Genomic DNA, 24,153 nt, shown 5'->3' with positions numbered 1-24,153 from the left:
CCCAGCTCTGCATTTCTAGAAACATGTAAGGGTCCCCACAGGCAAGGAGGGATGATGGGAGGCCTACATCAAACAGCTGGGGGTACTGAGGGTCTCTTATAGTAAGATAAAAGGGAAATGGCACCTTTTCAGGTCTGGAAAAAGCTGGTGCAAGCAGAAATACTTGTCTTACTATGGACCTCTGAGAACCAGTCGAAAGCTTAAAGCATGGCAAGGGCCGCTAACATTTGACGTTTAGGAAAGCTTGGACAATAACGGAACACTGGCATACACCGCCCTAGAGAAAGCACAGGGCGTACACACATCATGGACAGGCCCTGCCGGGCTGGGATACACCTACGAGTAACGTACGCCCTTCAGTCAAACTATTAAATGACTTATACATACACAACAAACTATTGGAAATTACTTCTACATTACAACATCAGCATACTCTTCTGGAAACAAACCCCACTTGCCTAAAGTAGAGGGTTCAAATTAATCGTGTACCTGTCTTAAACACAGGGCTGTTATGAATGCCTCTGGATGTACAGAAATCTCCACCATGTATTTTAAAAACCTGACCATATGAGAATCTCAAATGCATGTTAAATTGCAGGGAGGAAGGAAGGAGAGAGAGGAATGCAACTATTCACACCAATGACTGACAGAGTAATTTAGAATGCCACCAGTAATTTTTTTTTCATTGCTTCAAATAACAAAAAAAAGCAAAACTCCACTATGAATCAGACTTCAACTTTATTGAAAACACAGTAAAAAAAAAAAAAATCCTACAAAACATTCAGTGTAACAGTTCAAACAAAGGAGAAAAAAAGCCACGTTACCACTGCTTTTCACAAAAAATTCAACCTAAGGTGGCAATACTTTCATTTGTTTGTAACACAGCAAAGTATCCACAATGGAGAACATTATAAAACATATTTTCGGGTGACCTAAAATAAGCCAGGAAGGATTTGGTGGGGAGAAGGTACAGATACAGAGAATTGCTCTGATTAAGTAACGCTAAAAGCATAATTTTTCAGCTATGTTTTACCTTGGTCAAAGACACACCCATGTGAAAGGAACATCAGTTGCTCAAGAATGCAGAGTTTACAAAGCCTGAAGTGCAAATAGGACCAAGAGGGGAGCGCAGATTCCATTTAGCATCTCTCAGCCTCTCATGCAGTTAAGATTGTGCATAATTTTTTTGTTTTGTTTTGTAAACTGGAATCTTAACCGGTAGTGAGAAATGTGAAAGTGCATGACACAAGCTACCTGCTGCTGTCATTAACAGTGCCAGCAATAGCAAAATCCATAGAAACACCAGTTCAGAACTGGGTTTTTATGGCTACATCACCCAAGTCCATGTGAAGCCCATCCCACGTGACGAGATGGTCAGCAGCACCCCGAGAACGTTCGTAGTCTCCTCAGCGGGGGTTTCAGAGACAGAGCTTCGTGAGGACACGAACAATGTGCATTTCGATTGAGGTAATGCAGGGCTCGGCTCGTAACCCTACAGGAAAGCAAAGGAAATCTAGGGTGGGGGTGGGGGGGTGCGTACACAGCACATGTTTCATACACTTTTAAGGTTTCAAATCCATGACCAAAACATACCTTCATTTTCTATCCATTTGTTTTTAAAGGAATAGAAGTCAAGCCACATAACACAAAAATACTTGGAAACCTATCTTTAAAAAATGAGAAGTAGCTCAACTTTGTTTTGTCATATAAAGCCAGGGAGGAGAAAGCTACTTGCACAGATTGTGTGAATCTGAAGTATTTTGGCCCAGACTAGGAAAACTTGTAGCTAGGGGGGAAAGACAGGTCATGCACCAGCTAATTTTCTCCTCCAGCATTTGAACACATCCATCATATTCACGATTCGGTACCACCACCATGCCACCCTTCTGAATGATTGTTCTACATAGAGAGAGAAGGCGCAGAACATGCCCATACACATGAAATACAAAGGTACAGAAAACACCCCAGGGCCCTTACCTTGGCACCCTGCAAAGTCTGACTGACCAAAACATGAGAGTTACACACCGGGATGACGCATCTCAATCTCCAACAGAGTACGGCAGCAAGACAAATCAGCAGCTGTGGCCTTGCTCTACAAGTTACAAGGAAGATAACCAAAGGGCAGGTCCACAGAACATCAGCTACTCCAGAGTAACTGGCATCACCACCAGCTCACACTGGCTGTACAAGCACGTTACTCTCTCACTGAGGAGTAAGCCGGTTGCCTTATGCTACTGAGAGTTACAAGCACATACATATGCAATGGCTAAACCATTTTCACCTTGCTCCTACTTCAGACTTACATGAGCTCTTGGCAATACGTTAAAGGACCCACCCTAATGTCAGAATTGTTTTAATGGAATCCAGTGGTAAAAAACAGATCAAGTATAAATGAATAAATAATTTTCATAATGGAAGAACATTTCTAACTAGGGAATGTCTCTTTATAGATTCTGTGGGAAAAGAAATATATTAAAATCAAAGCCAGTGCCCTCATACTTCAATAGCTGGTACCTATGGAAGCACAGAGTATCTGAAGAATGCAAAACAAAACACTGTTCATAGAAGGAGCTTCATCCAGTGGTGCAGACTACCCCAGCTTAATGGAAAGGAAGGGGGGGGGGGGGGGGGGGGGGGGCAGAAGCAGCAGCAACGCTTGAGGTTCACATACAACAAACATACAGAAGCAATTCAGAAGCAATATCCCAAAGTGGTAGGTACAAATGAATTGCCAGATACCTACAGCCTTTAAGAACTGGGATTTCCTAATCTCTAAGTTTACGTGAGGCCTTCCTACAGACACAGCTTTTAAATAGTCTGGAATTGGGTATGTCAGGATTGCCAACATTTACAGGATATTTCTGACACTATCCCTTTGACTGTCTGGAGTCACCTTCTAGACTTGTCAAAACATGTAATGCTATGTATGTTAACAAAAAAAACCCCAATCTACCAGCAATAAATGAAACTGAAAAAGTTACTTAGAAAAATACAGTAATTAACACAGAACTAGCAAGCATCCTCAGGTTTTCTGTTGCCGAGACAAAACTATCTTCAAAAGTTCACAGGCTTCTGTAAATGTGAAGTCAAGGATACTGTTGCACTGTGAATTACAAAACAGATTTTAAGAATTTATGAAGTTCTTTTCAGTGTTAGTGAATTACTGGCATATTTAGAAAACATACAATTAACTCACATATACTAACAATACATGTGTTTCTTCTCTTTGAGAGAAGAGTTTTAGGTGCTTCAGTTGTGACACATTTCAAAAAAAAACTTCCCATTTAAGTTTCCTTCTGGTATGCTTATAGATCAAACATTAGATCTACGTAGATTCTTCTTGTTCTGTTATTTCACATTTTGTCTACATCAAGAAGAGTATCTGTTAACAGCAACGCCACCGAATAAGATTATGACTTGAAAACACAAAGAAGGAAAGCAAGCAGAGATCTTAGATGTTGTCAAGAGTTAAGGCCTGATTTAGAAAAAAGTTTCATCACCCCCGACTTTCATGAAGTTAAGGATTTTAAAATGTATTTTTAGTAACACGGACTTTCGAAGATTGACTAGAAAAAGACTCAAAAACAGCCTGTCTACACAGGTGAGCTCCATGTCATTTCTCCCCTTCCCAGTTACCGGGCACAGTGGGGATTCTGGAAGTCACATTTAGATGTGCTCTGCTTCCTAAAATTCTGACCGATATTGTCAGGTTTTAATGGTTAAAATGAAACTTGTAGGAGATCCTCTTTGGACGTGGTCTGGGGGAACAACAGTTCCAGTCAGAATGACACAGCATTCTTGAAACAGCAACAAGCCAAACACCGAACGGGCTGCACAAAAACGTACCCCCAGCAAATCCTGAATTACTTTAGTCCCAACAAAACAGAGCCCAAAGTGAAAAGCAACAGTTCAAGAACCTGCACAGCTATCCCCTGGAAACCCCAGGAGCCTGCCATCCCAACCAGAAGTAACCCAATTCAGCAACTACAACTGCGTGCAGCAGGCGGACAGACCACAGGCTGACCTCCTCACGCCATGAACAGAAAAGGAGCATCACAACTTATGGCAGCACGAGAGACTCTTTGCCTGAGGTGAGGGGACGGGGCAAAGCAGAAAAAGGTGGCAGAGGGTCTCACCACCTGGGTGACAGCTAGTGACAGGGAGAGATTGCTCTCCCTGAACAGGATGGACTCAAAAACGGCATTTTTGGAAGTTCAAATGCTGTTAGTGCAACTGAAATAACTTGCCAGTTTACCAATAGTAAATTCAATATTCAGGAGCTCTAGGTTTCAGCTCCTGAAACACACAGGCTGGGGAGGGAAGTTAGTGTACACAATATTGTCTCAAGTCAGCACTAAAATAAAAAACCAACACAAATATTAACACTAGGGGGTAGGGGATCTTATTTCCTTAAAGCATTTAAAGGTTGACAGTTCACATCAACACTTTTTTAAACAAAACCAAGCACATTTCTTTTTGAAGAGCTTGTTAACGTGGCCTTAGTGTCTGCTTAAATGACTTTACCTAGATTAAAAATCAGAGTATATGTAAACCAACAGGATTTAGCTGTCTTCCTTCAAACCTGTAGATGCTAGCTAAGTGTAAGGCTCAGCTGCTGTACGTACACCTCCTGAGCTCATCCGCTTCTGAAAGAGGAGGAAAAGAAAGGAAAATAACCTAGAATGTTCTTACAAAATTCAAGAAAAGTCACACGCATGAAGAGGCCAACTGCTCTTTGTTTCCGCGTTACTCCTGTCTAAAGTAGATTGTAAGTTCTTTAAGAAGAGGGCCATCTTGTCTTTACTGCGCAGCAGCGGGAACATGTGAGCACCTGACGTGGCATCAGCTGCTTGCAGCGACATAGGGGCGAGCAGGACACACAGGGTGGGACAGACAAGGGCTGCAGCCCCCTTCCAACTGATCGCTCCTGGTGACACACTGGAGAAAGTGTCACCCTGCAGCATCCACTCGCGTGCCCATCCCATTAAGCACGGCTGCACAAGCTCCTGTCTGCACAGGCCTGATGGCAGCACACTGCTGCGCCTCCCTGCTACTCAAGGTGGTACTTTGGAGCCAGGCAAGGAAAACATTGACAAATCTTTTTAATTTCCATGACGCAAAAACAGTCAACAGGGTAAAAGGTAGTGGAGGAGCAAGACCAAAGATAAACATTACATTACAGACAGTAAACAAAGCTTCCTATGAATGCAAAAACTGTACAGTAACCAATACTATTACTTTTTAGCTTAAAGGGATAAGCATGTGTGCTTTACGCTTAGAAAACCCGCAAGATTACAGTTCTGCCACTGCATTTAATATTGTGCTACCAACACAGAATAAAGCTGAGAAACAGCTAACTTAAAACACTTAGTTTACATCTACTTTTTGGTCTTGTGTGGTATCTAGTTGAAGATGGAAGCATTTATGTGCTTTTTGCCTCCTGAGAAGTGAGGCAGATGTTAATGTTACTAAGATCAGCTGTATATACCTTGAAGGTATAGACCACCTGACTCTACATGAGTCAAAATACTAGGAATGTATCGAAATATCCATTAATGAATTACCAGTTGCTTGTATTTAAGTGACCATATGCTTCTGTTAAAAGTATATAGTGACCTGTATCTTACACAAAGTATATGGGGTAGCATTGTATCTGTAAAGAAGTTTTGCACAAGCATGTCATTTCAAAGCCAAAGGCATGTTTTAATGTGGACAGAACAAAACACTGTCAGTAGTTGCGCAGGGTAGTTCTGAATTTCTCATCCACCTTGGAAACCACACAGCACCTTAACCACCCTCCACAGCTCGGTGTAAACGCTTCCCTAACGCAGCCTGAGCCCACACAGCTGCTCAGATGGTGGAACCCCGCAGAAGGGGTGGGAGCAGGCAAGGCTGTAACATTCGTTTTGAACGAGAGTTTTACAGTCTTGCCTGAAACTCGTATGCTTGTCAGCAGGGACTGTCTCTGCTCAATTGAAGTAATTGCCTGACTCACTTTCAGAAACCACATACACATTGTAATCCCATCTTCTTCTGTGTTCTTGGGTCACTGATGCCAGGACAAACATCTCTCCAAAAACACGAAGAGCCAAGACCTATGCTGGTTCACACTCCCTACATTTATTCCTTAAATTCATTTATTCAGTTTCAGACTGTATTTAAATAACTGTCTTTAAGTTGTAATAGAAATATTTGAATAAAGCTACCTAGACTCACACACAAGTCACCAGCCCCATTAAAGACACCAGGACAATTTTGGTCACACAATCACTTGCATGGACAAGTGGATACATTTCCGTTATTTTTAACTATAACGCTAATACATAAGGCTACAAGCTCTGAGAATACCTGAATGACGCTCCTAATAGTAAATCTTCCAATATTTTAAATGTAAACACATTTTAAAATAACTTTTCGTTACAGCTCCCTGTTCTTGTTTACAGGACTTTGACTTGCATAAAGATTTCTCACTCAAACGTCAGCATTGAACTCAAACAACAGAAAAGATGCTTGTGAATCTTAGTGAAATCAAGCAATTTTACTTTGTCTTCCAAGACTCTACAACACATCAATAGTCATTTTAATAAGCCTTGAATTTAAAGCAACCACAAAAAAAAAAAAAAGTAACTCTCTAGCATCATATTTACCACAGCAATATTTACATTATGCCCCAGTTCAAGTCAGAAAAAGGCAACTGCAAAAAAACTGAGAAATCCTCACATCTACTGGAGCTTGATCGCTGAAGCACCCGCAGCAGGGCTGGGGGGCTCACACACCCACAGCCCAGACCAGCCACCTCCGAACAGCCAAAGGGTGTTTGACACAAGGTGTGGTTTGTTTGGGTTTTTTTTGGAACCACACTGGAAAGCTAGTTGTCACCTCTTGATTGCCTGTGAGACTTCAAACTACAGACACACTTGTTGTTTTACAGAAATGGGAAATACACAGGAACATTATCTGACTCGCTCTGTAACAGGCACACGGAAGGTGTCCCCTCTCCAACCTGTTTGAAGATTAATTGTGGCAGAGCAGAATGAAAGCGCAACCAGATTTTGAACACACACTTGGGTTTTGGTTGACGGGGGTTTTTCTTTACTATAAACTTTTTAAAGGACTCCTAAGGCTGAAGTAATGCTACGAAAAAGGAAATTGCCACCCACCAATGCCATCCTGAATCTAAGGCCTCTGAGCAGTTAAACTGTAACACAGAAATTCATACTACCAAGACTGAACACAAGTTTTACTTACCAAGACACCTACGTCATCTCTATAAGCTTAGAATTTAATTTAAGGTATCTACACATACAGGCCTATATACATGTTCATGTGTACATTAAAAAACGGGCTAGTGAAAGATACTGGATTATGCCACTGAACAGAAATCCTGGTAACTATAGTATAAATTCAGAGAAATAATTTAATTCAAATTAAAGATTGTAAAAAACTGCAGTTGCGGCCTCCTCGGCCTGTGCTACTTGCATTGATTACAAGTACTGCTTATACACAGTAGTTCATCAAGAATTTTACAGGGGTACTCGGTAGGGTAAGTGACCTCCGTGGCACAATAGCTTACAGAACTGTAAGAGCTGTGCCAAGGGGTCTACACAGCTTTTTACAAAGCATACTAGGCTCAGATTTAACACTGAAGTTAATCTTCATCTTGTACTTCACTATTCAGTAAGACACTGACTACCAGAGAAGCAACCTGGCATGTACAGCTAAGAGCAGAAAGCTGTGACCGCTGGCCTTCTAAGAAAGCTCTGTGACGTTAGACTATGAAGAGCCTACTGCTCCAGCATGGAAGGAACTGCGATTTTTTTTTTTAACATGTTCTTAGTGGAAGTGTTTATCTACTGTCAAGGATACCTACTCCAGGTATTTTACATTTCCAGTAAGGGTCATATTGGGCTTCAAGTGTATGTTTTTGGTTTTTTTTTTTAAACCAAGTCCCAAAGTTATCTTTTATAGCTGTGTCTGTACAACACAGGAGGTACTGTGCATTCAAATGGCAGCAGGGTTATATCTAAGAATGTGAGGCTTTCAACAAATAAAAAGGAATGCATTATTCTCTTCAGCTTCCAGTCTTCAAGGCACCTCCTGCATTAACTTACTGGGAAATAAACAAGCAGACCGAAAGTTCACTGGAAAGAGAAGAATCTGATACACGTAACTTCCTCAGAAGCACACAGCATCAAAAAAAATGAGACAAGGTTGGACCCAAATTATCAACAAATGAAATCAATATAAAAATGCTGATGAGATGACAGGAATGCCATGAGGTTGATGTTTTCAGCTCTGTTGATTGCAGGTGATTGTTAATCACAGTGTTTTCTGATGCCCATTCGCAGACGGCTTTGTCTCTGAGTCTCTTGGATTGTTTGACAGATGAAGTTTATCTAATCCTGCAAAACATTACACGATAAGGAAAAACTGAGATTCTCCCATGTTTCAAGCGTACAGGTATTCAAAAGAATACATAACAAACCAACTTCTACTTTGTGATTAAGGACTTTGGGTTTGCTGAAGACCAAAACTGACATTCTAGCTCAGGTAAGAATTATTTCTGGGAAATTCCCTCAGTTGTGTTTTAAGGGAGAAAAGTCCACTACAGTGAACAAGCATGGAGGTGACGGAAGCCTAAATTCACACTGCCTAAATCACAGGCTTAGATGTTAAAAACCCAGAAAGACTTGCAATACTTTACTCTGTCAGCCTACAAAGACCAAAATAATTGCCTACATTATTTATTTTTAAATACAGCATCCTTCTGAAAAGAATGCATTACTGTTCTTAAGATCACTGGTGATGACCACATCACTCCTCTAAATTGTTTGTATGTCTAATAATACTTTTAGGCCTATGATATTACCAATTTGTTTGTCTGCATTTTCACCCATTTGTTCTTATTGCATAGTTCTCTACTATGAGTGCTAATTATAAATTGTCCCATCCTGCTCCAGGCAATTAGTTAAACCACTCTTTTTGGTCAAGGAGAGATGGGGAAAGATGATAAATCTATGAAGTCTCTAAAATTAAGGATCAAAAATGGTAAAAGCTTCTTATTCATTTGGTGTAGAATTGTATTGAACATTTTACTGAAGTGCCATGACATACCAAGCTAAATTTCTTGCATCATTGGAATCCCAAATTTGACTGCACTGCTATATAAAAAACCCCCGCTTAATATTGTATTGTTGCCAAGTCCCAATATTATATGAATTCTCTTGGTCACAGGCCTGCAGGAGGCACTTACCTCCCACTAACGAGCTATGATGCTCCACCAACCTCTAGTCCTCAGCATCACAGTTTTCAGCATGGGGCAGTAACGAGCACACAGATTTTGGTTCTCATTCTCCGAATGCCATGTGACAGTTTTTAACAGACATTGTTATGTATAGTGTTGAAAACAAACCCAGCTTGTGTCAGGAACCTGCACTCTTCAGGATTTATAACTCCCTGCTTATGTCAAATGCAAACCTTTCACTAATTACTTTGCTTTTCCATTTTAATCACAATATTTATGCAAAAATCATGTAATACGTGATAGCAAGAGGCCAAAAAAAACCCCTAAAGAATCCGCAAGAATGATGCCATCCAGTGACCATTATCCTCCTATGCCTGCATTTTGAATTTTGTTAATCTGCCGTCAACATATATTTATTCAACATTGTGTTTAATACAGTATAGTGCCACAAATTATCAAGATAAAACTTTTACATGATTTGCTTTAAGACAGAAACTTTAAAGTTTTACTAGACCTGCTGCTATAAGCCCATGCTGACTGATGTTAATTTATTTCCTTCAGAGCTCTACAACAGCCGTTACATTATACGAAATAATCCCTTTACAGTCAAAACAGTTGCACAAAAAAAATAGGATTATGCAAGTCAACTGAAAGAGATGAATCAAGGTCTTCTCATAAAATGACCTTAACTAAAAGCTGGGGGATAATGTCAAATACATCATACTCGCACCATGTATCTGTCTCAATCAACAATGGAACTGCTCTGAAAATATTTTCAGCATAAAAATCAATGGACAGATTTACACACCCCTGGCCCACTAATCCGTTCCCCCGGAGCTTCAAAACGCAACATCAAAAGTCACAGAATGGTTTGTTTTAATCCTACACTATCAGTCATTTTGTATTTCCCTATTTAGTAGGTCTGGGTTTAACTTAATTGCCACCAGCAGAGGTGCACTCTAGGAAGCGCCTGGATTTTGTTTACCAGGGTCACAATTCTGGAAAGCAGTAATCGGTGAAAACTAACCTAAGTACCTTTTAGACACTACAAACTGAAACCGGTTATAAATAAACACTGAGGTTTTACCATTAGTCCTCTCAGTTTAAGCAAACACTACTCTAGGGTTCTAAAGAGGTAGGAGCTTCATTAATTAGTAAAGATAAAATGCAGTAACAACACAATTACTAAATTTTTACCCTCTTAGTATCAAATATTTTTCAAGCCTTTCTTCTATGGCCCAGAAACATGAACGCACAATTTGATCAAAATTTTGACTATATCAAGTACAGGTTCTACTCAGCCAGTTATAAAGATCCTGTGTATTCTCTACAAAGATCTTCTGAACATGTAGTGCTCAAAAAAAAGTATCACAACAAAGCAGCTAAGATTTCCACTAAAGCATTTTTAAGGAATTAATAAGTTGCTTTAAACAAAAAAGAAAAAAAGGCAACCCACACACAAGTTGGAGTTCTATTTTGGAATACTTGCTGAGTAGCAACGCGAATGTTTCTGTGCTCTCTAAAGGCTGAAAAATCTAACTGCAGATCCGTAAGTACACAGACGTCGCATTAAGATCAATGTTGCACCTCAGCTCCTGACTCTTCAAAAAATAACACAAACCTATGCATTCTCACCCTAATTTAAAGAAACTTCCACCGAAACAAGAGTTTTCTGCAAGTTTCAACAGAACTTTAACAGTAGCACAGCACGGTATCAATGCTGGAAACGTTCAAGCACAAACAAAGTTTTCAGCACTGTCTTACCTAATGCCTTCAGGAGCTCTTCTCGCACAGCAGAAGTGAACTTTCTGACCAGACACAACGTTGTCATGATAGCAAAGAGCAAGTTATAAGATAATACAATATAGAAGTTTCCCAGCCAGTTAAACCTTCCAAAGTCTCCAAGCAGATCAAATCTGGTGATTCCTGTTAAAATCACATTTAAGATATACATCAAAATCTTGATTACATTTTTTACAAAACACAATAATTTCATTCTATTAGTTTTTACACATGGAAGCAAAACTCTTTCAGACAACACACTATAGAACACGTGGTTAAACACACAAGACAATGCTCTCAAGGTAATTTGCTACTTCACTGGCCACTAAAACACACATATCAAAATGTTAGTTAAGTTTCCTAGTAAAATGTTTAAATAACGTAGAGCTGAACTACATTGTCTATTCCAGATAAGAATTCTGCTTTTATAATTTCAATAAATGTATCCAGGAAAAAAAAAAAAAATCAGTATTAGTATGAAAATGGCTTGAAATCTCAATTTCTACAAAATCCTTATCTAACCTAGTGAAGGATGAAAAGCACTGTGGGCTTGCTTACTTAAAAAAATACAGGCAACAAAAAGCCTTTCCACAAGAGCCACAGCATCTTAAACACTAAGCCTCTGTAACTGTTTTTTCAGACCTGCTGCTTTTAAACCAAAGTTTAAAGACATCTTTCCAGCTGCAGTTCTTTTCCTAGATCTACCCACCACTATAGCCACAGAGCATTTGCACAGGAGGAAAAGAGTTTGGCTGAAAGACAGTGCTGACAGGTCTTCTTCACACTGGAGCTCATAATACTGACGCTTGGGCTTTGTGCTGATCAAAGGCTAGTCAATCACTACAGCTAAGGGAGCAAAATTTTTCCAAAACGTGGAAGTGTCCACAAGCTGTAGGGTCCATCTGAGAGGGCAGAGGAGGAAGAACCACAGGTCGTTCCTTTGCCAGGTCTACATCAAGGACTGCACTGAGTAAAGGGCAGAATATTAAGATGACACCCAAACAGCAGTTGTCCAGGACCGATGAGTCATATTCCCCAAAAAATTTGGCACAGATGATGTCAAAGTGATGTGCGCTCTCACAGTTGAAAGCAATAGTGGGAAGGAAGGAAGTTTACCTTGCCCCAGAACTGAAATGGCAGCAGAAAACTAAGCAATCAGAAAACAACCCTGGCTCTAAAGTTCCTGGAAGCGAGTTTTCTATCAACCTTATTTTGAAAGAGTTTGGGGGCTTTTAAAAACTGTGACTTCAACAGTGACAATAAATTGAGAGAGAGAGAGAGAATTTAGGGTCAGTTACCATCCTTTCAAAGGGTAAACCTGGCACATGATTCTCATTGTACTTCGATACCCAAGACTCACAGCCAGCTATCACAACATTGAAAGATACACACGCCTCTTGTACTCAGCATCAGTCATTTAAATAAAAAACATGGGAATCAAATTTGGTATCCCAGGAAGACATGCCAAAATGAAGAAAATTAAAACAAGTGTCAAAGGATAAAGAAAACAAAAAAATCACTGAAGCTGATCAAAACAACAAGAGAAGCAGGGAGAAATACCAAAAAAGCAAAGGCGGCCTTAGCACAAAACCAAAAACTAGCTGACTGAATTAACCAGTAAACAGATGAAGGACAATAAACACAGAGATGCTTTCACACTTGAAGGCAAACAGTATCCTTAATATTTTTGAAGGAGTGTTTTATCAGACTGTAGAGCTACAGGAAAATTGGGAAGCAGGTTAAAATGTATAAGCTATAAGACCTTTAAAGGAAAAGAAACAAAACCAGGTAGAGCACTGGGTGAAGAGTTCTCTGGAAAAGAAATAATACTCCTTGACACAGAGAGGTTCAGAAGAATAGCCAGCAATAGAGCAGGCATTATAAGGACAAACAACAACGAAGCCTGACACTTCTGTTAGAGCAGGTGGGAAAAATATTGTCCACAAGTTACATTCATTTTCTTCTTATTAAAGAAAAAGCCACTGCTCATCAGAAAAGATCTGAGACAATATCATTTTGTAAATTTGTGGGAGAAAAGGGTCAAAAAGCTTTTGATGACTTTCTTACAGAAGTATCTACTCAGCCCACAGAGAAAAAAAATTCCCATGACTGCAATTTGAAAAACTATTCAGTAACCAAACAGAAAGCTACATCTCTAGTGAACACGTATCTCTCTCTCTCTCTCCAAGAAAGTTGGTGACAATTTACCAAACAAACTAAAAACCAACTATGTTTTCGACTGTACAGACAAATAAGTTTCAAATCACTGTTTACTTAAATGATAAAACTTCTGTACATCAGAAAATTCAATTTTGTTTGCAATTCTTTTTTTCTGTATTCTCGACAATTAAGTGCCCCGTTCCCAGTTTGTTTCTCAGTGGTTAGCGATACCGAGTTAACTTCTTTTAGTAAAAACTTTCCTGGAGTTCTAAAAGAATGACAATTAGACACATCCACCACCGACATATCTAATGAGAATGCTACAAAACGTATAAAAAAAAAAATTCCCCTATTTCCATTTTTAAAACTTGAAAAAGGTCAGTACATGTATTAGGTAACTTTTGCTTTTTTACCTTTCCCATAAGAATAAAGTCTAGTCTTTTCTGTATAGTCTAGAAACTCACTTTTTTAATAAAGTGAAAGACTATGAATCTGCTTAACATATTTATTTCTTTTTTATCTATTCAGTGCCACAGGGCGGTAGCATGTAGTGCAACACACTGATATTTTTGCAAAGCACCACATGACTCACTGTACTCTAACACACTCTATTAATCCTGTTTGGACAGCTGTGACTGCATTTGTTAGCTGTGTGTTAATTGTTCCATCTTTTTTCTTCTTTTATTTATCTCTATGGCAAACTATTCAGGAATTTCATTTGTTAGTCTTTTTTTTTTAAGAGAGTTTTATCATTAATCTGATTCCTATGAGACAACAATGCACCCAGCATGTATACTTACTTCCACAGAATCCATTTATTACCAACTGTTAATCTCGTAGATCATTAACAATGATTTTTTTTTTTTTTTAAACAAGTGATGAATGCAGTAACTTAGTGGACACAATACTAATGTTAAAAAATTTTCTAAACTAATTTTTCAACATAACATCTTGCTCTAAGTGCTAGAACTGGTTTGCTACTTAAATCTTTAGCATACTGGCTATATTTTAAAACTGCACTGCTTTAAATACTTGAATTATTCTTTTGCATTTTTGTGAAGTTTTACTGCAGACTTTAGAACATGAGATCTAGAAGGTGTATTTTAAGATTTAACCCTCCAAAATGCATTGGAGGGGGGCATGTTATAGGAATTATCTAGTAAATCTACTAAAAATCATCATCTGTAGATAGACACAGCATGAAAATATACAGTACCGGAAAGTATGAACTGCTCTTCATTTGACAGTATGCTGGTTGAAAGGAGAATCAGCCACAGAACTGCTGGGTACACGTTACTGGTCTGTGGGCCTGAGCTTAAACTCCTCAGCTCGTGTTTAAGACTAGTACAGCCCGAGGTGAAGATTTTTGTTTTGTTCCGTTTCATGTTCTCAATGAAACTCACATTAGCTGCAAGTATTCTGCACTACTTAAACATATAATAGCCTTGCAATCTAACTTCAAGAATTCAAGCTGATGATTACCTAATTAAACAAAGTGAAGATACAAAATATCTTCTCTTTCCAACTGGTTAAAACAGTTTTTCCACTTCAAATGCTACTGCCAGTTCTTAACAATAAAATCAGAACTGCTTCAGTTCTACTAGGCTGGGCTACGAATTTTTATACTTGAAAACTGAAGTAACAAAGAATGCAAGCAGATTATTTCAGGGAAAATGAGCGCAGCCTGGTATCATTTCTGATATAAATCTTAATTTATTAAGATTCATTAACTTTATAAAAAGACATTTGCACTCAGATTTTATACTGAAATCCCCAAACGTAGTTTTTCCACAAAAACTGAGCACTGTAATTTCGCAGTGAACATGAAACTGTTTTACACTACTGAACAAGCAGTCTCTGTATCTACTCTTCACACCATCTCCTGTTTTAAGTTTTAAATCTGACCTACCTTTTTAAATAATCTACTCTCTAGAAAATGCTTAGCATCTTTTTTTTAGCATGTATGTTCTGCAGTTCATGTACATAGAATGTATGTTCAATGGCTCATGTTGGGGCAAAAAAAGAAGACCACACATATATGCTCTTTTTATTGAAAGTGGTGGCAAATTAAATACATATTACGAAGGCTACAGCTACTGGCTGTTCTTTCTTCTTGTTTTTTAACCCAATTAAACATCCTTTATTACAATGTGTTATACTCCCATTTCACTTACCCAGTGTTCTTGACATCACTGGCAAAGCAGAGCTCAGCACCAAGATAGAGACACAGTTTCCAATGATCTGTTTGAAAATGACAAACAGCATTTAAATTATACAGAGGATTGCTGAAGGGCAAAAAACACAACCAAACCACACAAAACAACGGAAAACTAAAACCAGTAGTCAAGATGAAAAAGAATTCCTGGAAGTTACATTCTCCAAACTGAACCTAAAGAAACTTACAATAGCATACTTAGTCTTGCTTACTTCTGTCACATTTCTCCATACAGCGTTTCACAAGATGAAGATGATCCAAGAGACGAGTTAAAAACAAAAGCAAATATGTAATCATCTGCTTGTAATCAGTGTTATGTACGCTTAGATTCAAAATAATTCAAAACTGCCATGTTGCAAAGCATCAACTGTTTACTTAGTTCCTGCAAACTTTTATAAAAAGAACCATTCCATAGGCTTAGAATAGATGACTGATACATCAGCTTAAGCTTTGTATGTAACTGCTTGCAGGATTAGCATTATTTAAAAAATTACAACAAAGAGCTTCCTTTCAGTTGAATGCCTGTTGACTACTTTAAATAGTACGAAAAAATTCACAGCTGTTCGATTTTACTCTAGTTTGTGAAGCCTTTATAAAGAGTAATTGAAACTTTCTCTCACAAGGGATCACTTTCTTCAGCTCTAATTCTATCAGAATCCAAAAGAAAAAAACACAAAAAACTTCTTCAAAGTAAGTAGACAGTTGTGCATTCACGATTTAATTCTACACTATTCCTGCAGTACTGTAAACAATCAATAGGAAACATTAAGGACATTCCAACTCCCTACTACTTATTTACTATAACCGTGTTGTGTGTTTACCTACTTTCTCACTTTCAACATTTTATGGTAAAAATGTCTTTATCCATTACCTTAAAAAACTAAGCAAACCAACAAACAAACAAATCCCACAACACACAATGAAACACATTGAAAAAAATAATTAATTAAATTCAGCATCTGTTCCCTGGTTACCAATCACCTCCCCTTGTCAGCTGTGGGAATATTTTGCCAAAAACCTAAGCATGTTCCTCAGCCTTGGGTAACAGCACTCGTTATTCTGAAGCCAGTGCTAAATTGTAGAAAGTCAAATTAGCCTCAGACTGCAAAACCGTTGCTTGAATAGACCTCCTCAGTCTTAGTTTAATTATTCAAATTTGTATTACTTTGTCTGTATTACTTCTAGCAACCAAGTTCTTCAGATTTCAAACAAGCTCCCTGAAGTACAGTTAGCACAATCAAAGTTACTCATTAGCAATACGTTTCCTTTGAAAAAAGTTCTTTCACTAGCTTTTCTATAGCTAGTTAACAAGCTCTGCTACTCCCGGCTTTTTACAAGTGAATGGATGCCATCCAAACTAAACAGAGCACATCCTTTTTCCCACTCATTCAGCATTTTGAAAATCTTCCAGTTTGCATTTACGCAGCTTACAAACAAATACTGATCACTGCAAATGAGCCATTCAGGGCAATTACTAACTAAAAGAGTCAGTTTGTCTTGGGTGGCAAGAAAGACAGGAGGGGGCCATCACCAACACAGACTTTACCTTACCTTTGTCATAGTTGTGTCATCCTTCCTGGGAGTGAAATTTTCAAAAAACCGAAGACTGTAGAAGCCGACGACAGAGGATACCATAAGATAGCTGTGAGAATCAAGGAAAAAGGAACCTCCAAGGAATGCGAGTTTCACTCAGGTTCTCAGCAGTCTCCTAAAAGTCTTAAGAACCAAAGAAAAAAAAACAAAAACACTTCGAGTGCTTGAGAAGGACTGACCCATCTCTTTCTTCTCTGCAGGCAAGTGTCTTAGTAAATAACCAGTGTCCCAGAAAACTAGACAGAATACTTGTTAACAGACAGAATTCTTAAAGAAAGGATACAAAATCAGAATGATTTCAAGTGCTGCTCCCACAAAACCAAAGGTGGATAGAGAGGCATTTCCTATTCCAGGCCCCTACAAGGAGAAAAACACTTTGCATCATTTAGTAAGGTACACGCAACTGTTCATAAAGTTGATTTCTACCAGGACTAAAAAACCTAACATCTTACATGAAATACAGCCTTTTCTCAATTCAGTATTTAAGGGGCATTCTGATTTTCTAACATGCAGGTCTCCCACCCTATGCAACTACATCAGCTAGCTTTCAAACTGGAGTGAAGTGTATTCCTACTCACATTTTATGTATGCTGCATCTACCCACCATGCTGCATTTTATACATGCTCTACTCATTACTTTGGAAACTAAAATGTCTCAGAAGATGACACTTCCAGTTGTTCGCAATACTACAGACAGAGCGGACATCATCACTAAAAACCTTTTATAGCTCTGCAAGCTCATATACAGCTACATGCAGGGGAAAGCATTGCCAAGTTAACAAAAACACGCCCTCATGGTTAAAGACACTGCTACTCAATGTGCTGTTCTTTCTTGAACTACTTTTATAATAAAAGAAAAAAAATGTCATGTTTTCTAAGAGGAACACAAACCGAGACAGGCTTTTCATATTGGCTTTTAACATATTTTCTTAAATTGAAGATTTCTAGTCCATACAAAAGTAGGAGACATGAGTAAAATGCAAACTCCAGATTACTGATTTACTGAATCACCATATCTTGAAAAAAGATTCTGGACTAGTTTTATTAAGAACTCGCTGTAACAGGACATGTAACAAATGTTTATGTGTGCACAGGACTGAAACCTAGAAGCAAAGTCAAGGCTGAGGCACATTAGTTTCAATGTTATTAAAGCAGAAGTTCTCACTTGCGATTTTGTAAGGGCTCCAAAGCTTTACTGAAGTTATAAAATTCATAAGAGATGTTTACTTTACCCCTGATCCCTTTGGCATTGCAGTCTCATCAACCAATAGGTAAAGAATGTTGAGAGCAACTAAGAGGACTGAGATGGACTATAAAAAAGTAGAAACAGTTGCGTTATTTACAAGTATCCCACATTTTTTAAATTTGTATGTTTATCCCCACCAGATTTCATAATGTTAAGTTTTTTTAAAACGGTCAAGAAAAGAATATCAAATTTGTTGCTTAAACACACCATTCAAAAATGTTAAAATTATTCCCCCAAGTGACTGAAAAATTCCTTATAATTTTTCTTGGAAGGGGGGCAAAATTCTTACCGTCTCAATCAGTAGCAATATCATAACAGCTGGATACACTAAATTCCTTTCCCAAGCAGAAGCTTTTTTCTTCCGTTCTGTTCAGAAGAGAAAAACAGAAGCTTAATACCGTAAATCACCTTAGAATAAAACGAGTCATTTAGCTATCTGTGTAAGTTCTTGTTATAGCTATAGGTAACAAAAGTTATCCCAACAAAATCTTATCCTGAACCAACACCAACTGGTTCACAAAAACATCCACCCTAAAGAGCTGTACAAAGCAACGCCAAAAATATGAAGTCTCTTCAGAGAAAGGCTGGGGAGATAGAGAAGCAGATCCTTCTTTCTTGTTTACAGGCTTGTTTCACCAGAACTTTTTTTTTCCTCTGGCATACAGCAGTTCTGAAAAGTTTTAAATATAATTACTTTTAAAATATGCTGTTCGGATGTCTATTTTAATGTGTCCTAAAGGGACTGAACAGAATTTCAAATATTTAAACAGTATTTTCCTTTTAAAACATAAAGCAAGAAAGACACGACTAACTCACCAGACTTCACTAGTACGTCTAAAAAGAACACCCCAAAACTTTTTGTTACCAGTCTTAGTTTTGCACATAACATGTTGATACATGCAAAAATCCCTCAAGCCTTTGAGTAAGTAAGCTGACTCCTGCTGAGTGGTTACCATTACCAGAAGTATTACTTTTTAGTTATAAAAGAACAAACCTGCTGAGAATTATCTTACTGTTCTTAAACACAATTTGACTTTTACAGAAATAATTCAAAAACAGAGAGGAAAGTAATGTCTTAGATCATCCCAAATAATCATATCATCATATACGAAAAGACCGTGCTGTTGAGCTCCATGCAAGGAAGTCAAGAGCATTACAATTTCTCTTCAATTATGTTAAAAATAAGATCTACATTAGACTCCTTACTTAAATTTGTTAGAGGGACACAATGACTCCATGTAATGTATCTGGAGAAACTCACAATTTAGGAGTACTGGAAATGGACACATCTGTTTAAGAACAAAGTGGAATCCATCGACTGCTACGAGCTAAACACAGTGTCTTATGTGCATTTATTAAACTGCAATCCACATGAAGCAGTAGAAAGAAGTTTATTACCTAGATTCGTTTTCTTGCTTTTCACTTTTTCAAGCTCCCGTTCCAACTCTACCATCTGGCATTCCACCGTGGAAGATGTACCTTTTAAAAGAAGACGACAGTGTTTTCTTTTGAGTGAGACTAACTATAGCACTGTAAGACACACCACGACGATTCAGATTTAGGAAGCATCACATTAACACGCGTGGCTTTAAACTGCAGATGTTTGAGACTCTTCAACCACTTTTCAAAAAACAGAGTCTCAGACAAGGACCTTCCAATTCTGTCTAACCGGAAGAGTCCAACACATCCGAGGTTTCGCAGCGTGACCTGCTGGGACCGCTGCCTACGCTGCCGACCAGCTGCTGCAAGAACCGAGAGAACAGCTACTGCTGAACTGTCACACAGGTCCAAAACCCAGTTACCGTGTGGCAGCCTGACACAGATGCCTCAGTCTTGTACCTCTATACAATTCATATATCAAGATGTAACAAATTCTCTGGATGCCCTTCAAGGGCATTATTATTTAGCAACTTAAAGACAAGTGGTCCTTTGCCTCCAAACTAAGCAAGCTGATAGCCAGATCTCCAGTTGCAGCTTTCCCCAATCCTTTTTACCCAGCAAACTCAGTTTCCATACTGCTGACCTGCTTGTTGACACCTCTTCTGCTCATGTAAAGTTTGCCTGATTTGGTCAATCTCTCTGTGTCTCTGACAACCATAATCCCACCTTCCTCACAACCACCCCTGAAACCATATTCTTTCATTTTCCTTTATACAGGTTACAGCATGTGTGTGTCACTGTTGTGCAATTCCTCAAATTCTCTCCTCTACACCAGCTGAAAACCGACAACCACGATCTTAGTTCCTCTCTCTCTTGCTAAATCTCTGCCTAAAGTCGCTCAGCAACCCTTCCTCTTACCCCTACACAGGCTCTAGGAAATCCAGCCCATTTTCCCTCTCCATCCTTTTTCTCTTCCACCTCCCGCTCTCTCGCAACCTCCCACCTTTCCCAGTGCAAGCACACTGTGGTTTCTTCCCTTGATTCCAGTTCCTCTATAAACACTGCACAGTGTTCAATGATACAGCTCTGAAATGCTGACTGGAGAGCTGCTATCTCAGTTATCATCTCATCATTTCTACTTTAGCTTTTACTCTTTGCTATCACAAACGGGAACTACTCTTCCCGGATTAAGTTAGAGAAACTCTCCACTCATCTTTGCCTCACTCTCATCCCTTTTATTTCTGAGTAATCTCACTTGAAAATAAATCAAGAGGGCTCATTTTCCCTGTCTATTCCAGGCCAACCTCACTCTGCAAAAACACACCATGGTAGCGCCAAGGTCTTAATAAACCCGAAGTCCCCTCTGTCACCTTCTTTCTTTCTTTACACTGGCACCCTTCGCCTGCTGGTCGTTCCCTACCCTCGGCCTCACCTCTGGATGCAGGCTAACCTCTAACAGCACCACACTCCAGGGACCTTTTTTAAACACTCCCTAATAAATTTCTATGAGACTAATAGCCTTGTCCGGGCTTTTATCCCGTATCGTGATCATTTGCCTACAAAAACTAAGTAGCACTTAGGTTACTGGCACACTGACGCTACTTTATAGCCCAGTCTCATCATTCCCTTATTTTCTGTTGTCTGTTCATCCACCCAGCAATCTCAGCACAAGATAAGAAGGTATATTTCTAAGCCCATCCAGTCTGCGCATTCTCCATATTCCAGCACAGTGATGTCCTATCTGAAAGCCAAGAAATACACACGTATTTCTGGGATCGCATTTTTTTTTTTTAACTTTTACTCTTTTTATTTCAGAGTATTAATACTGATTTTTTTTTTCTATGCGAATTACCGGTGAGACATCCAACTGTTGAAAAAATTAATTTTGAATATTTAATTCCATGCTTCTTCCAGACACATTTTTGCATGTAACACACAGTCTTTGTGCTATGCCTAAACATTTACCTCTGTTATCAGTGACATGATGTGTATGTGGTACAAATACATAAATATCTCAAATCCCAGGACTAAACCAGTAAGACCTACAAATGCTGTTTTGTAATAACTGTTCACTTGAAGTACCTGCAATATGAGTATCAGCTTAATATCTCAGTGTCTTTTAAATAAGTAATCATAATACACAGGTTTTGAGAAAAAGTCGTTTTAAAAAAAAGCATATCTAATTATCATTATAAAAATAAGCTTTTGCACTGATGCATTCCCTCTGAAAAAAAGTCTAAAACATCTGTTTTATGGAATGACTAATTACTATGAGTTGAGAAAAAGGATAGCTATAGAGATCAGTGGAAAAGTCTCAAGAACTTTACTGGAAGCAGTTGAAAAAGAAAGAAAATTCAAGTTAACATATGACATTTTCTTCTTCTCCTCCATAATTTGGTGGGTGTCAGTCTCTTCTCCCAGGTAACTGGCAACAGGACAAGAGGAAACAGGCTCAAGTTCTGCCAGGGGAGTTTCAGATTGGATATTAGGGAAAATTTCTTCACTGAAGGGTTGTCGAGCATGGGAACAGGCTGCCCAGGGGAGTGGTGGAATCACCATCCCTGAAGGTGTTTAAAAAACACATAGAGGGGGTGCTTGGGGACCTGGTTTAGTGATGGACTTGGCAGTCCTGGGTTCACGGTTGGATGCGATGATCTCAAAGGTCTTTTCCAACCTAAATGATTCTGTGATAATTGATTTAAGGGTCTCTAGGAAAAGCTTTATTTAAGATATATGTTGTTTCCCCCCCCCAGTATAAAAATCCAGAGCTCAAAACACTGATATTCATTCACAGGAGTCTTTCCAACAAAGTCAACGTGATCACATTAGGTCTCTAAGAGACACTTCAGTAGAAATTCTGAATCACATTTAAGTGCTATTGTAGTTCCTCCTTAAAAATATTAGCAAACAACAGGTCACTACACAAAAAGATATTTTATGAGAGGGGAAGGCAGCGTTTCAGATCAGTCAAAAGAGTATTTGAAAAGGATGCAGCTAAATTCTTAAAAGCTCTATAACATTAGCTTTATTTCAAACACGCACAAAGTTCAATGTCAGCGCTGTCTAGCCAATAAATCAAATCGGTAGACGAGACTAGTTTGGACTAGCAATGAAAAGTTAGAAGGGATTCTCCAAGAAAGCCACAAAGCAGCTCATTTAAGGTCAATTTAACGGTATTATTCTGTTTTTCTTCCAGCCCCAACATAAGACTTCAGTACCTCAAAGGAAATTGTAAGAGTATCTATTTGCATTCCCCCTAGGTGATTGGCAGTTCAACACCAATTAGTTCAAAATTACACTGTTACTAGCGTGCAATAAAAACAACACCTTTCATCTTTCTTACATAGGTAAGGATACCTTCAGAGCCAATAACTTTGATCAAGTAAGTATTTTTGATCCTACCCCACCCGTCTCTTTGGATTCAGGAAAACTAATAGCTGAAGGCAACTTTTTTCTTTTAATATAAAAAAGTCCCAGCTTTATTCTTTAACTGTAGGAGTGATGTGGGTACTGAAATATAATACACTGGAAACAAACATTTTCCCAAAGCCCAGTATCTCTTCAATAGATAAAAATACTAGGGTAGATAACAGGATCAAACTTTCCCCTCCCCCCTCCTCTGATTTTCAGTTATACACTGTAGACCATCTGAGAAGGAAGAGAATTAGTTTCCACCAAAAAGATATGCAGTTTCACAGGTAGATTTGTTTTCACGTATGAAGAGCTTTACAGAATACTCTCATCAATTGCATCACCACCACAACAGTTACATCTATAGGAATCAAAAACAGCATCAGCTCACACAGCTAAATGTTCTTCCTCCTCTGAAAGCTGAAGCTTTACACAACCTATTCAGTGGAAACAGTGATTCATGTTACCCCCTTCCTACGTCCAGACACTGTCTCAGAAAACATTAATTAGAACATGGCAAAGCAATGCTAAGAGTGTGATAATAATTGTTCTAAAAAAAACCCAAAAAACAAACAAAAAAAACCCCACAGCCAAACAGCAAACAAAACACCAAAACCAAAAATGTCAGCATTGACAATCACTAAGTATTGCTTAAGCCTATGGTTTGGTTCTCTTCAGTTTTAATAAAAATTCAACTCTTTGGTTATATATTTAAATGGAGTATATACATCAGAACACTTTTCTGCAAAACTGTCCAGCAGGGTTGCTGGAGCACATGCATTTCCTCTACCACAACCGTGGAAGAGATGCAACAGCCATGGCCCAGGGAGCGTGCAGCCCAATACACCAGCACGGATACAGCAACAAAAATCCTTACCCAATCTCTGTGTTAAGTCACAGACTATGGCCTCTGACATCACAGCACTACATTTATTGATGTGATTAGCACCACACCTCCATTTGTAAACATTTTTTAAGAAGGCAATGAGCATGATAAGCATGAGTCTTCATAGTTCTGGCAAAAATGCTATCTATTTTTCTGCCATAATTCATATTTATTAGGAAGACTTCTGGCAGAGAATATAAAGCTCTGTATGCTTGCCACAAAAGTGAGAACAATAC

At 38.6% G+C, this 24,153-nt stretch overlaps 1 protein-coding gene across 3 annotated transcripts in view; it reads right to left on the bottom strand.

Moving 5' to 3' along the window:
- Positions 1–719: 719 nt before the first annotated feature.
- Positions 720–24,153, bottom strand: part of LMBR1 (limb development membrane protein 1) — a 76,229-nt gene continuing 52,795 nt past the window's right edge. For all 3 annotated transcript variants that reach the window (XM_056334928.1, XM_056334927.1, XM_056334929.1), the window contains 8 exons: positions 19,639–19,719; positions 18,530–18,606; positions 18,227–18,304; positions 17,278–17,351; positions 16,953–17,043; positions 15,361–15,427; positions 11,009–11,170; positions 720–8,402 (listed from right to left, as the gene is read on the bottom strand). In XM_056334928.1, coding sequence (XP_056190903.1) covers positions 8,320–8,402; positions 11,009–11,170; positions 15,361–15,427; positions 16,953–17,043; positions 17,278–17,351; positions 18,227–18,304; positions 18,530–18,606; positions 19,639–19,719 — 713 coding nt within the window. In that variant the 3' untranslated portion in view covers positions 720–8,319. The remainder of the gene's footprint in view (positions 8,403–11,008; positions 11,171–15,360; positions 15,428–16,952; positions 17,044–17,277; positions 17,352–18,226; positions 18,305–18,529; positions 18,607–19,638; positions 19,720–24,153) is intronic.

The sequence above is a fragment of the Falco biarmicus genome, chromosome 4, assembly GCF_023638135.1.
Source record: "Falco biarmicus isolate bFalBia1 chromosome 4, bFalBia1.pri, whole genome shotgun sequence".
In the NCBI taxonomy this organism is placed as follows: Eukaryota; Metazoa; Chordata; class Aves; order Falconiformes; family Falconidae; genus Falco; species Falco biarmicus.
The sequence above is the reverse complement of the archived record's forward strand: the minus strand, read 5'-3'. Positions and strand labels throughout refer to the sequence as shown.